The 15628-nt window shown below is 35.6% G+C and overlaps 2 protein-coding genes across 2 annotated transcripts; one reads left to right on the top strand and one right to left on the bottom strand.

Annotated features, from left to right (window-relative positions):
• Window positions 1-494: 494 nt before the first annotated feature.
• Window positions 495-5999, top strand: LOC147408865 (purple acid phosphatase 2-like). The gene is made up of 8 exons (XM_086423010.1): window positions 495-927; window positions 2844-3047; window positions 4143-4254; window positions 4343-4569; window positions 4798-4936; window positions 5054-5274; window positions 5351-5472; window positions 5559-5999. Exons 1-8 carry the CDS (start codon window positions 754-756, stop codon window positions 5761-5763), a joined length of 1404 nt encoding a protein of 467 aa, XP_086279136.1. The 5' UTR covers window positions 495-753; the 3' UTR covers window positions 5764-5999.
• Window positions 6000-7505: 1506 nt separating this feature from the next.
• LOC147408864 (protein WALLS ARE THIN 1-like) lies at window positions 7506-10538 on the bottom strand. The gene is made up of 6 exons (XM_086422997.1): window positions 10233-10538; window positions 10077-10139; window positions 9855-9971; window positions 8800-9232; window positions 8054-8205; window positions 7506-7951 (listed from the first exon to the last, which is right to left on the bottom strand). Exons 1-6 carry the CDS (start codon window positions 10448-10450, stop codon window positions 7762-7764), a joined length of 1173 nt encoding a protein of 390 aa, XP_086279123.1. The 5' UTR covers window positions 10451-10538; the 3' UTR covers window positions 7506-7761.
• Window positions 10539-15628: the final 5090 nt, after the last annotated feature.

Raw genomic sequence — 15628 nt, 5'->3', positions numbered from 1 at the left:
CAATTGAAACTTTAGATTTTTCTCTTAAACTTCTGTATGCGCGCGCGAGCCACTCACTACTTCTATCAACTTTAAAGTTATTAGAAATATAATTATTTAAGAAGTATAAATCAATTCTTCTCTTAATCGACGTGAGACTAAAATTAGACAAGACAAAATTAATACTAACAACTAAAGCTTAAAGGATAAAACATAAAAAATAAAAAAAATAAAAAATAAAAATAAAAAAATTGGGATTGATTTATCCTATAGTTTAAACTCATTAAATATTAAAGGATTTTCAAATTCAACCTTCTAAATTTCAACAATCATCACACATGATTATTTATATTCAAACTTTTCAATTACCATTAATTGTAGTTTGATCTCACTACAATAAAATCCTGGTCCCGCCCCTGGTTATCCCCCACTTAATTAAAATCAAACTTGAAATCAAAATTGATAAGACTTCTAATAGTAACCAATGCTAACCAAGAATTCAAATCATTTAAAGAGATTTTTTTTTCCTTTTTTTTAACAATTTTGATTCTGATTCTGATTCTGATTCTTATAAAACCGAATCAGAACCGACCATTGACACGGTCTGCGAGGGAGCGGGACTTACGCAAGCAAGCTCATCAGTAACTTATTTGGTATGGTATTTGTTTTTAATAGGACACTAGAAGCAAACTTATTTCTTTTAAGTACATAAATTTGCAGCATTTTTTCTCAAAAGATCGTCTAAGAGAGAGCGAGAAGGGAAGTCAGAGAAAGATGGGTTGGTTGGGTGAGAATGATCAGATATTGCTGGGTTTGGTTTTGATAGTGAGCATTACAGCATTGTGCGATGGAGCCATTACCAGCTCTTATGTTAGAAAGGTTGAAGCATCTGTGGATATACCCCTCAGCCATTTACCTCCCCCTCCTGGCTATAATGCGCCTGAGCAGGTACGCAACTCCGTCCACCTTCAAATAAGATATATTGCCACACCAATTTTTACTAAGAGCATCCCAAGATGTGTACTAAATTCTACTTGATATCACATGAATTGGAGTGCTCTTAGTAAAGTTGGTGTGGCAATAGAATGTCTCCTCATTATTGTTTTAAAATCTAAATGTTTATAATAGCTACTATTTAGTATTTACACAATTACCAACCATTACCCTGTTATATAATGGCATTATTTAAGCTTTTATACTTGGGAATATTTGGGAGGGGGTTATTGAGAAAATGGAGAAGAAATTGAGCACGTGGAAGGCAAAATATCTCTCTAAAGGTGGTAAGGTTACGTTGATCAAAAGCACATTAACGAGTATCCCAATTTACTTTTTATCCTTGTTCTCAATGCCTAAATCAGTAGAAGTTAAGATTGAAAGGCTTATGAAGAATTTTCTGTGGAATGGTAACACTGGTGGTAGAAAGTATCATTTGGTGAATTGGAAGTTAGTTTGCACTCCAAAGAAGAATGGAGGACTGGGGATTAGAGGGTTAAGACTAACGAATAAAGCCTTGTTGAGTAAGTGGCTTTGGAGATTCGGGGAAGAAAGAGACAATTTGTGGAGGAGAGTGATCCAGGCAAAATATGGAGAGAAGGGATTTGGTTGGTATAGTGGTGAGGCTAGAGGAACTTACGGGTGCAGCGTGTGGAGAGGTATCATGAAGGGAGTAGATAAGTTTGATCAGGGGGTTAGATTCAAAATTGGTTTGGGGGACAAGGTTAGATTTTGGGAGGATATTTGGTGCGGGAATTCATCTCTGTCTACCCAATTTCCATCCTTGTACGCTTGCTCTTTGAAAAAAAATAATTCGGTAAGGCAATGTCTGATCCGGGACGGGAACACAGATTCTTGGGATTTGGGTTTTAGGAGGAATTTCAATGATTGGGAATTGACGGAGGTTGCATCTCTTCTAGATCTCCTTAATTTGACCCAAGTCAGAGAGAACGAACTCGACAGAAGGGAATGGTTCAAGGCTAAGGACAAGAAGTTTTCAGTTAAGTCATTTTATCATTGTTTGCTTCCGTTGTGTGAGGTTGAGTTTTTTCCTTATGTTATTTGGTCCACTCTGGTTCCCTCTAAGGTTTCGTTCTTTTTATGGCTTGCCTCGATGGGTAGAATTCTTACCTTGGATAACTTGATTTCTCGGGGGTGGATTACACCAAATTTTTGTTATCTTTGTTCTAAGGATGGGGAGTCTGTCAATCACATCCTTATTCATTGTTCTTTTGCTCGGGCTATTTGGGTGTTCTTTTTATCTCGATTTCAAATGGATTGGGTTCTTCCTTTTTCTTGGTTTACTCTTTTAAAAGGGTGGAGTTTCAATATCTTCTCTTCGAGGAAGGGGTATCTTTGGACTATCCTTCCAGCCGCTATTGCTTGGGGTATCTGGAGAGAGCGCAACAACAGGGTGTTCCATAGCAAGGAGAATTCATCTAACAAAGTGATTTTTGAAATTTTGGGGATACTTTTTCTTTGGTCCAAGATGAGTAAGGACTTTGAGGGGGTGCGCTTTCGAGATTTGGCTTTTAATTGGGACAATATCGGAGATCCTTAGATTCTTGTAGATCGTGCTTGTTCTTCTACAATTCATTATCTGTGCTTTTTATTTGTATTTGTCGGTTTTATTTTTCGTTTTTGTTGCTTTTCTTGTTAGCTTGTTTGGGGGCTTCCTCAGCCACCAATCTTCTTCTTCTTCTCCTTTAATGAAAGTTATATTTATCAAAAAAAAAAAATGGTTTTCAAACTTGAACAAGGACTTGTAATTTAAATTGAAGGTTCAAAGTTCATTTTCCAGAAAATTTAATAATAGGGACTCACACATTTTCTAAATCAAAGCAAAAAAAAAAATTGTGCTACATTTGCAGGTTCACATAGCACAAGGAGATCATGTTGGAAGAAGGATGATTATATCATGGGTGACCCCATCCGAGCCAGGATCGAACTTTGTGACATATTGGAAGGCTAGTGAAGAGGAGAAGAAGCAAAAGGTCCAGGGCCATTTCAAGACTTACAGATACTGTAATTACAAGTCTGGCTACATTCACCATGCTACCATTGGACACTTAGAGGTATATATGTCTCTCAATGTAGGCCACTCTTCAGTAGTTGTGTAAAATTAGATGGAGAGCTATAATTTTAGACTAAAGTTTCTTTAAGAGCAAATCAAATTTATGCTACTAAATCGTCAGCAAAACACAATGGGAGATTAATGGTGTTATGTTTGTGCCTTTATTCACTTGGGTGAGATTTTCAATTGTAACCCTGTATTTCACGGAAATTGGTAATCTTGTCGAATAACGTAAATCTTGTGTTTCTTGTTTGTTTCATCACATACGTTGATTGATCTAGGATTACGCACACAAGCAATGTTATCCTGGCTCTTGGACACTCGTTATGATATGAGACTTCTATACATGTATGAAAAACCAGCATATGATATTATTGAAGTGTGTCAGACGCAGTAAAGTAATGTGTGCTTTTATGAACAACTATGTAAATTATAATGTAAAGTGTATCAATTTATAATACGAAAATTCTTGAATCTTTAACGACCATTTGTATCATATCGAATAATTTATGTTAGGTGTTGGCATACACAGATTAACTTTTCGTGTTTTTCAAGTAGTTTTATTTCAATAATATATGCTTTCATATCTAACAAATCAAATCTTATGCATTTTGTTTTCTTACATTACATTAGGTGCTCAGGTAATTACGCATTATCTCTATAATAATTTTTGGATTGTATTCATTCCACTTTTTTTTTTTTATGATGATCTACATAATTGAATTTTCAAAAGTTAGCATACCGAACACCATACACTTGGTATTTGTAACACATGTTTATGTAAAATTGGAGATACGGGTATCGTTGCATTGATGGTAAATCTTATATGATCCTTGTGGGACTTCTCAAGCAATTACTTTAGTGATGACCTCCATCACCTTAATAAAGAGATAAAGCCACAATGGATCCCCTTGCCTTAATCCCCTCCAACCCAGAAAGTTTACCTATAACTTGCTTGTGATTATGGAAGTTTTGGTACATTTGACTAGTAGGATTTTCCCTCTTCGAAGCCAAATAATTGAAGAGTGTAATCAACTACAAACAGTAGTCCCAGGGCCAATTGTCCTTAATGAATACACATATTTCGTATGTGCAGTATGACACTCAATATTTCTACGAGGTTGGGACTAGCAATACAACCCGTCGTTTCTCCTTCACAACTCCTCCCGAAGTTGGACCAGACACTCCCTACACCTTCGGCATTATAGGTTGGTGATTGGAAATTTATGGTGTATTTCACAACCTATGTATTTATGATGTATTTCTAGGTTTGTGTGTGTGTGTGTGTGGGTGCAGGGGACCTGGGACAGACATACGATTCGAATCGAACGCTTGAGCACTACAACTCCAATCCAAAAGGGCAAGCAGTGCTGTTCGTTGGTGATCTCTCCTATGCTGACCATTACCCGCTCCATGACAACAGAAGGTGGGACTCTTTTGGCCGTTTCATTGAGAAGAATGCTGCGTATCAGCCATGGATTATTGCAGCTGGAAATCATGAAATTGACTTTCTTCCTGAGAATGTAAGTCCACTTTGATTTCCCTTCTATTCATAGATGAGTCAATGGTTGATTGGTAACAGCCATAAAATTATTCCGAATAAAAATTTAGTTAGTACAAGATAATTCACTGTTTGGCCATAACACACTCATTTTTCAATTATTGTGGAATAAGATTCGTATGTAAATTTATAATTTCCTCTTTTTTTTTTTGTTGGTTCGGGTTGGGACGTCAAAATTTGTGTTACGTAGGGTGAAACAGTTCCATTCAAACCATTCATGCATCGGTACCATGTGCCTTACAAGGCATCAAAGAGTACATTTCCACTATGGTACTCTATCAAACGTGCTTCAGCACATATCATTGTCCTCTCATCCTATTCGGCGTTTGGTAAGAAACTTAGATTGATCTGCATTGTTGTATTATCGTTCATTTTTTTATACATACTTAAATTGTAACTAATTACATTTCTTCATGTTAATTTTACTACATAATGTTTCTTTTTAGTAAAATATTCCCCTCAGTATTACTGGCTTCAAGAAGAGTTCACAAGGGTGAATAGATCAGAGACACCATGGTTGATTGTTCTTCTACACTCACCATGGTATAACAGTTATAACTACCATTTTATGGAAGGGGAGAGCATGAGAGTGATGTTCGAACCATGGTTTGTTCAAAACAAAGTCGATATTGTGTTTTCAGGCCATGTTCATGCTTACGAAAGATCGGTAAGCTTTAGTCCCAATAAAACTTCCGACATTTATATTGTTCTCTTCTAATCAATTTTATTGTTACCTATCGAAGGAGCGAATTTCAAATGTAGCATATAAAGTATCGAATGGAAAGTGCACGCCTGTGAAGGACACATCTGCACCAATCTACATAACAATTGGTGATGGAGGAAACATCGAAGGCCTCGCAACTAGGTAAGTATTGATATCTACAAGCCCCTTTTAAATAGAATGAGTATGTCTCGGCTCTTTGAATGGTTTGTCTTTATGATTATGTGTAGCTTTACTGAGCCACAACCAAGTTACTCGGCTTATCGAGAAGCAAGCTTCGGACACGCGATTCTTGATATCAAGAACAGGACACACGCGTACTACTCATGGCACCGCAATCAGGATGGTGAAGCCATTGAAGGGGATTCGACATGGTTATATAACAGGCATTGGTATCCACATGAGGAGAGCAGCTCAACCCCTTCTACGGCCTAAAGGGAGACTGACCATTAGTACCATCTTTGGGACTATAGAGAAGAGAGCTAGTCTCATCTGAGACTATTAGCATTATAAGGAATTTAGTTTTTGAGTTTTATTATAACTGTGGATGTGTAGGAAGTAGATTTGTGGTTATTGAATAAATCCAAACTTCTATCTGAAAATCATTGTAATCTCAAGCTACCATATTGTGTACATGGGCTGGTCGTGTAATCTCAACCAACCAAAGTTATTTCAGTGATTGATGGGTGGTTGGTTGGTCATCCAATCAACCCGTCAAAAATTGTTCAGCCATTTAATCAGGCTAAGTCATGGTTTTAAAACTCATTTTGGCATCTCGTCCATGAACGAGACCGAGTTGTCTTAGATTAATTTTCCGATACGTTTAAGTTGTCTCATTCAACAATGAGAAAAATGAACTGTAGTTTTAAATCTTGTCTGATACATTTGACTTGTCTATCCATGTCGTTCGTAGACGATACTGAAACACATCGAGTAGTCTAGGCCTAGATTTAAGACAATGGGCAAAGTTGATGAGAGGGGGTCACTTCATTTTATAAGATTTGACTGAAGAGTGTTGATCAATAGTGTTGGTAAGGGTCAAATCCATTGATAATGATAGGTGACAAGGGCATATACATGTTGATGCCAAGAAGAAAGATACCAGTAAGTCTTCATGAGTTGGAAGTTAAAGCAGACTCTAAAAGACACTAATCATAAAAATGTTAATTGCAACATTTATGATGGCCTATTACTTAAAGGCCAAAGAGGGTCTAAAATACCAAAAGAAATGGAGAACTTTGCAATGATTTTAGATCTAATTTTATATAAAGATACGTGCTTGGGATCTGTTCATACCACTTTACCTTACTTTTGAAAACAACAACACTAATTAAAGTTTCGCTGCTCCCACACTATTATCTCACTAATCTCAAAAGTAAACAAAATTTATTAGATTAAACAAAGAATAATGTCTTTCCCCCCTAGTTCAAAAGTAATCTAATTGAGATTTACATCATCATTATCTTCAAGATTGTGTGCCAACTCTATATGAGGATTTCAACTTAGCTAAGTTGGTAAGGCTTTGGGTTAAAAACCTGTTGAACCACCACTAACCCTCGTGGTTTTAAAACTCATTTTGACGTCTCGTCTCAGACGAGTTTTCCAATACATTTGAGACAACTCGTTCAACAATGAGAAAAATGAACATGTTAAATCTAGTCCAATACATTGACCTTTCCGTCCATCTCATTGTTGGTTGATACTGAGATGACTTGGGGGATACGACTTGGTCTCGGATGAGTTTTGAAACCATGCTAACCCTTGGCCAGCTATCTAAAAAAAAAAAAAAAAGGGTATCAACCTGGTCTTTGGACACTCAAGTATGAGATGATAGACACAAATCCAACCCGAACTATTGGGTTGGATTACGGATATTTGCAACCCAAGCTGATTTATAATAAGCTTCACAATGTTGAGCCATGATCCAATTCCAAAGCCCGGCCCAATATCTAGTTGGGTCCACCGAAGTTGTACGGTGATGATGATAGGCAATAAAAATGGAGTGCCGAAAGATAACATGCTTCGCACGCTTGGAGATTAAAATAGTGTCAAGGGAAATAAATTATGGGGTCCATCCATCCATTTGAATTCAGATAAGAAAGCTTTGATTTGATTTTCATGTGATCAATCATGATCCTCGCAGTATCTTAACGTGCATCTCTTTTTAATAAAAATCAAACCATAAAAAAAGAAACATATAAACGTGGCCGTTTCTTATCAAAACAACCCTCTCTTTTTTTGGCCTTTTTAGGTGAAAAGCAGATGGGACTTTGACTTTGTGTGGGCCTACATTGTAAGGACAATGATCATTTTTAGTTTTTTTTTTTCATAGCAGATCAAGCAAACAAATTAAAGTAAAAAAAAAAAAAAAAAAAACTTGGCACAAGCACACGTTCGATTTAACTTAAGTAGTTTGCAGTGAGCAGCACTGTATCAAACATTTTCGGTAGAAGAAGGTAGCAGTGGTTGAACGAGGGTAGATTTAGCGTGGCTTGTTGTCCTGATGTTGCTATGCTCCGCGTTGGAGGGAATCACAGCCGCTGCGGCATTAAACTTTCTCTCTTCGCTCTTGCCCCATAGAACCAAGTATAATCCAACTATGATCAACACCGCTCCAATGATCCTGTACATCGCAAGTCAAAACACGTTAAGATAATAAAAATGTGATCATAGAGATTTGGAGAATCTTAAATGTAAGATCTGTTTAAGATGTGGTGGGACTCACCCTCCCAAGTAGAATTCTTCTCCTAAAGCAAAGGAAGATGTGATAGCGACAACTAAAGTTTGAACTGGTTGATATACTGCCACGAACACTGGACCACCCCTGTCGATGCACCAGATCTGTACAGCGAAGGCAATCCCCGAAGCCACGAACCCCTGAAAATAGAAACTCCACGTGTCACATCACTAAAGCACTTAGTGTGTCAGTACTTAATAATTCTTTTTCCGAAAGTAGAATCCTGTACTCCCAGGGAGTTGTATATCTATCAAACTTCAGGTCTCGCTGATCATATATAGAGATCAATAAAAGTGAGCTAAAGATGCTTCCATAAGTAGGAAAAAAAAAAAAAAAAAAAGTAAGACTAGTCTTACTAGCTTAGAATGATCTCAAATCTTAATAAGGGTACGTGGAGCTCACCTTGTGCATCCGATTCTAGAAGGATATAGAGGACAAATTTCTATAAACTCTAGAAGAAAAGAAAAAAGGGGTTAATTTTCGCTACTAAATTTTAAATTAAAAAAAAAAATTTTGAATCGTAGTTTTTCCATGAAATCTAGAGGGCTGTGGTGTTGGATTGCCAATTTGGTAATCCACTTCAGCTCAACGACCCACCCTTCATAAGATTTGAGATCTTACTAAGTTGGTAAGGAAAGTGTTTCTCGAAAAAAGAGTGCCGCAGAGAGATATGTGGAGTTGATAGCAAAGAAACTCCCAGAGTACAGGATGAGATGAAAATCAGGTCTACTCACAGCATAGAAAACACTAAAGAGCTCAGCACCAGAGTGAACAAGCCAAGCTTGAGAATCCCTCTCAAAAATGGCTGCAATGGCTAGAAACTGAAGAACACCAAAGAAACAAGTATATGAAGTGACAGAGAGGCGAGCTGGATATTTCTTGAGAACTGGAGCTTGTAAGACGAGCCAGCCGGACCAAGAGAGACAGTGGCCCACGAGATAGACACAGCCCAAGGTCCAACTCTTCCCCTTAGCGTCTCCAAGCGAGAGAAGAAATGAAGGAATAGTAGTAGTAGATGTTGTTAATGTTAGGTGTTGCAGTGGAGGAGATGGGCTGTAAATGGTGGGCCCCTTGTACAGTGTTATAACTGAAGCTCCAGCCACGCAAGAGAGTGTTCCCAGGACTTTAGCTAAGCCGTCCTTTCTGTTTATCCGGACTTGCTCTATCCTGCCAACCAAACAACAACAACAAACACAATAAAACATTACATTAGCAAGCATAATAAGTTAGGGTTTTTAACATACCTCCCTCATTAATGAGTCTAATTAGATTACATCCTTGTATTATGAAAAAAAATATAAAAAAAATTGATTCGCTTGACAATTGTCTTTGACAGACACACCCAGTTTGTGGTCTTGTCTTGGCTTTTTGATTAATATATATTTATAGAGAGCTTCAATTGCCACATCAATTTTTACTGACAGCACCCAAGATGTGTGTTAATAGAATCTCTCTATTTATATAAGCTAAACCTTATTAATAATAAGAATTATAAACATTTGAATTCTTAAAAAGAATTTCCTTATATTTATATCAGAAAAGAGTCTAGTTTTTAAAAAGCTGTCCCTGTGAAAGAGTCGTTCACATGGCCAAATGAAATTTAAAGCATTTTCATTTGGACCACCAGGGATGGTTTAGTCTTTTGGACTTGGTTCAAAGTCAAGGCTCAAGGGAGCCAAATCTAACTTTTCTGAACTTAAAAGGAGGTAAGTATAAATAATAATAATAACCAATATTATAATTTACAAGCAAGAATTTGAAAGAAAAGAAATTAAAGAGATGGGCTTGCCTTAGTGCAGCAGCCATGAGAAAGGTTAAAGCAGGAACAGAGTTCTGGATAGCAGAAGCAAAAGTGGGTGATGTGTTGTCCAAACCCAACAAATAGAATGCTTGATTTGCAGTTATTCTGTTATATATGAAGAGAAGCACATAAATACTTTAATTAGTTAATCAAACTTTAATTTCCCAAGTGTTTCAGTTAGTATTTTTAGTTTTAGTTCTTGAATTTTACCCAATAAGAGCAAGTAGGAAGAACTGAACAATAAAGGAAAAAGACATGGCTGGCCTCTCCTTCCTACATAAATTAAACAACATTGAATTATTATATATAAAGCTCTCTCATGGAAAGAAAAAAAGAAAGAAAGAGATGAAGAGGAGTGAGTATTACTTCTCTAGGAAAAAAGCAAATGGTGCGAGGAGCAGCAAAGCTATGATGTTCCTATAGACAGGGAAGACAAGTTTGCTTATGCCCATATTAAGGGCAGCTCTTGAAACAACATGAAAGCCAGCGTAACCAAACTGCAAGGCCAACATGGCCAAGTGCAGCTTGGTTCGTTCCGGTACGTTACACATTCTTCTTGCCCAGTTTGAACCGGTATCCGCCATTAAAGCAAACACCAAGATTGAAAGATAGATAGGAGAGAATTAAATTAAAGAGGAGTAAAAGATCGATGAGAAGGAATGCTAAGTGGGAAGAGTTGTGGAAGTAAATATAGTTGAGAGGGAAGAGACTTGATAGTGTGGAGAGTGGCCCACAAGGGTCCCTAAAAAGACGTTATGTCAAGACCATTGCTACCCTTCAATTTTTATTTTTATTTTTTTGGGTTGTCTCCCACATTCTTCTCTTCCCCACCTCCTTTGGCTGACAAATACTGTAGGTACTGTGCTCCCTGAAGTTGGGTTACTTTCCTACTCCCAGTCTCCTTTGCATGCCACGTGGAAACTTAGTTACCCATGAATGTTTTGCCCCTCTTTCCTTAACCCTGATACCCAAATCAAGCTGATGGGGCATCTGATTTGAGCGTTTCCTTATGGACCTGTTGATAAAGCTCATGACAAAAAACTCATTTTCAATAAAATGAGCTTTTCGGTGTGTAGGCTATAGTCACAAAATTCTCTGAATTGTTCAAAAAATTTGTAAATTTCTCCAAATTAGAGGTTAGCCGATTAATTTTGTGAATTGATGAATAAATCGACAATCCTTCAATTAATCATAGAATATGGTACTATTTGTACCCTTGACCCCTAAACTTTTAATTTTTCAACATTCAAACATAAAAAAGAAGATAGGATTTAGAAAGTGGTTGAATGTGATAGGTTTTGAGAAGAAATCCGATAAAATATTTTGTATAATCTTGGAAAATTTTCTAAATTTTTTATGAAAATTTTCCGAATTGAACCCTTGCTGAATAATTGCCAGTCCAAATTTTATTGCTACGATGTAGATAAATCAAAGTGTAGTATAGGCCAAATAGTCACGCGAGTGTGGGTATGTTCTTAAAGCCCATCAAATATGTTCTCGGTATTTAACATTTACAAATTACTAATGGTGATGATTTTTAGTGTTTATTTATACCCATAGTAACCAAGTTTGGATTCGGCAACTATTCAACGGTGTCAGTTCAATAAATTCGAGAAAATTTTGAAGAAAAAAAAAAAGAATTAATAAAGTCATGTTTTGGCCTTTCTTTCTAAAAATTCATTACCTTCAACCTCCCTAAAAATCCTTTTTCTTGTTTTTAAGATCTTAAGGTTGGAAGAAGAAGATACAATCCAAGAGATATTGAAGACAATGGATTTTTTGAGGAAAAAAAAAAAAAGTTCTTATTTCGGTAGTAAAATAAATTTTAATAAGATTTTAAAAAATAAAAGTAGAAAAAGAATGCAAATGTTAGATGACGGTATCACCAATTAATTTATTGATTTAATCAATTGATCTCTCATTCAGTGAAAATTTCAGAATTTAGAGACGAAGAATGATAAATTTGCCTCTCCTCTCTAACAAATTCCCCCAAAACTCTCCTCATGCGTCAGGCATAGAATCATAGATTTCCTCGAGATAAACAATTGCATAAATTTATGAAGATATGCACTTATGTATCCCAAGAAAAAAAAAATATGATCCTATGCACAGCCACATGGGAGAGCTTGTCCGAGGGGGAGTTAGAAAATCATGACTCTTAAGAGAATTTTGTGACTGTGAGTCGATCCAGGTACGCCCGAACAGCGACAAATATGTGGTCCAGATGAAAAGTGAGCCACACGATGTAGAATTGAAATAGGAATCTTACTTCCGGAAGTACAAGATAAGCAAGAAAACCTGACCTAAGTTTCTATTTTGGTTCTATGCGATTAATGATGATAATTGAGGAGGCGCAGAAGAATCGTAATTGATAAAGAGATGACACACTAAGAGTGTGGGTGTACGGTGCACCATGCACCATGCGTCCCATAACCCGACCCTACAGCCCCTTCCACTTCCTATGTCTCTCCACGCGTATTATTATATGTTTTGCATGTGTGATTTTGCATAAAATTATCTTGCACTACCGTACAACCATTACAGGAGACCACTTAATTATCAAGGAATTTTATTCTACAAAAAAGTTAAAAGAACTTAGATCATGTACGCTAGGGAGTTGCGTATCTATCTAGTTCCAGCTTTCCTTTATGGGCACGTGCCACAATCTTTTGGATCTAATGTCACTTTAATGTTTAGCCCATCGTTGGACTTATTTCTAGTTGTGGATCTGAGAATTTCATCATGGGCTTGGAACTTATGGCTCTATTAAAAAAAATGGGTCATGTTAACATGAGCCTTAAGGGCAAATGTTAAAGTGCAATAAATACACTTTGAAAATTAAAATTTGAGGGCATTTTAATATAAATAAATAAAAAAATTAAAGGGCATTTTTATATGAGACTTGGGATGCAAAAAATTATAGTGAACCCATCTTCCAACCAAAAAAATGTAGCGTAAGATTAGATGTAGTGTGACAATATAAGAGCATGTGAGCATCATGTAAGAAAAATTAAATGTAAAGTCTTAAAGAAAATATGTGTTAATATCTTCAAACATGATATGAATAGATTGTTATATAATACGAATGTGAAAAATTATAAACGATAATAAATGAAAGTTAACATATATAATTACATTTAAAAATATTTTATATAATATGTAAAAATTAAGATTAACTTGATTATTAGAATGTAATCATAGGATTTTCAAAAGTAAGAAATTGAAATCACGTTTCTTCAATAAGAGGAGCTAGAGAGTCAAATGTCACCTAGAATTGAGAATGAACAACAAGTGTGATATAAAAAAAAATGTTGATATCCAATCAACTTGATCTTTTATTGTGTTAGTTCATCTAAAAAAATGGGCCAAAGATTTATGGGTTAGCAAGAGCCATTAGATTTGAATCGATAAGATTTTCATGATGAATATCCGATCATACTAAGTTTAGATCAAGTAGATTAGTCTTCTCTATGGATCCCAATGGTTAATAATTTGAATGAACGATAAAGTACAGCACATTTGTGGTTTGGGTTGTCAATAGATCAGATCAATCATAATACTTGACCCAAAAACTTATGATATGGATCAAAGATTTGAGATTTAACAAGGACTTGATCCGATAAGAAAATATTCGATAGTTCATCAGATTAGTTCTAGATAACCATGTCCCAATCTAGTAGGGATGTGATACAATAATTTTTGAGTAAATACAAAAATTATGTTAGATCTTTTACAAAATTATTATTTATTGAATCGAATAAAACTCGATTTGGACCTTATCGGATTGTTAATGGATCACATACAAATCTAAATTTTTTAAATGGATAAGGAGCTGATAAGATCATGACCCAATCCAATAAGTTTTTAGATTATACACAAATCAAATCTAATTCTTATCATATTGACTCCATATGCCCAAGAAATGATAGAGTAAGAGATCTCCTATTCAAGAGTGCTCGATCGATGAGCTAAAATACGCACTCTTAATGATGGCGATCCTCTTGTCTGTCTCAGCAGACAGTTTCCCTCTCTCCGAATCATTTCTTTTGGTTGAGTGGGAATAATAAGAGCCCATTTAACACATTATTATGAACTTGTGATCATCTAATAAGACTATTTCGGATCTACGAGAGAAAATATTCTACATTAGTGGTCCCATTCATTTGACTTTGTAGATTTCAATTGATCTAACCGTGCTTAATTTTGAAAATTTGACACCAATATACCATATCAAATGTCGTATGGGACCCACGCCCGAGGCACGAATCCAACTTTTTATAAATTCTTAGAAACCAAGCATGACTTTTTATTCTTTAACATCTCGAAATGTCTTTGTTTAAAGCTTTTAATCTCCCATTTTCATGAACCTAATGAAGTGTTCCCACTAATAATCCCATTTCCCTAAGTTTCTCTCTCTTGTGATATTCTCTTCTTCCTGCCAATTTTTTGCTTTAAAGAGACATATTGCTGCCTCGATTGAGACCATCATCATTTTTATTTTTCAAAAGGAGGCCTCTTCAGGAACAATTTATTTTTCCCTTTCTTCTATTTTCTAAAGTAGTGTCATCTGACACTCATACTTTAAAAAAGCTGGGGCCTGGGTGGACCGATTTGACCCGGCCGGTTTAGACCAGCATTGGACCCCGTAGTAATACTGTTTCCACCTTGTCGTCCATCTTCTTTTATATCACATTATATACGTGGTGTACAGCTATTGTAGAATGTAGATTCCACGTCGAATTCCACAAGTTTTTGTTCAAATGCACGACTCCACTGAGTTCTGAGTCAACTCAACTTATTAATTTAGAGGGAAAAGGCCACAAAAAAAAACAGCTAAAATGTGATTTATTTTACTTAACTTTCAACTCTTACTTACGACTCAGATGGGTTGGAAGCATGGTTTCAAATCTCGGTTTGACATCTTGTCTCATTGATGGACAAGACCGAATCATCTGGAACGAGATAAAATATTTTAATTTAGTTTATAATTATTTATTCATATATATATAATATATATATATATATATATATTATATATATATATATATATAAATTAAAAAAAAAATTATGAAATGAAGTAAATTAGAAGATATGTAATCATAAAATTATATTTTATTTATATAATAGATATTTAAAAAAGTAATAATTTTAATTAAAATATACAAAATCCTAGTTGAGTTGACCGAATTTTACTAATATCATTTATCTTGTGAGATATGTGATTGCTGAGATGAAATATAAATCCATCATGTTACTGAACGATATCGAGATGACTCGCCCATATTTGACACCATGTTTGGTAACATTGTTATGTGAGTCCTGAGATGCAATATAAATCCGTCCCGATGGTGAATTATATCGAGATGACTCACCCATATTTGAAACCATGTTTGGAAGCATTGTTTTAAAGACAAGAATCGGTTGATTCTTATGTTAAATTTAGCAGTTTGGTTGGGCGGTGGTCGACCACGGTTCAGTTTGGTTGGACCAATTTATCTTTACTTAACGGCATTTTTTAATATAATTATAATAATTTAATTTTTTTCATAAACAGAGAACACCCACAAGTCTACTAATAGAGCTAAATTTTTATTATTAAATTTGACTGGACCACTAGTTCGACTCGCCTTTTAAAACACTAGTTGGAAGATCGATCTCTAGTTAAAACCTTTTGAAGCGGAGGGTGAAAGCAATGCCTACATCCCTAATCTACTATTTAACAAAGGAGTCTATGGTTCATGGTTGTCAATGTGGAACCAATT

Source organism: Akebia trifoliata, chromosome 2 (genome assembly GCF_017979445.1).
Source record: "Akebia trifoliata isolate Shusen 1 chromosome 2, ASM1797944v1, whole genome shotgun sequence".
Classification (NCBI taxonomy): Eukaryota; Viridiplantae; Streptophyta; class Magnoliopsida; order Ranunculales; family Lardizabalaceae; genus Akebia; species Akebia trifoliata.
This window is presented reverse-complemented; position numbering and strand designations above follow the sequence as displayed.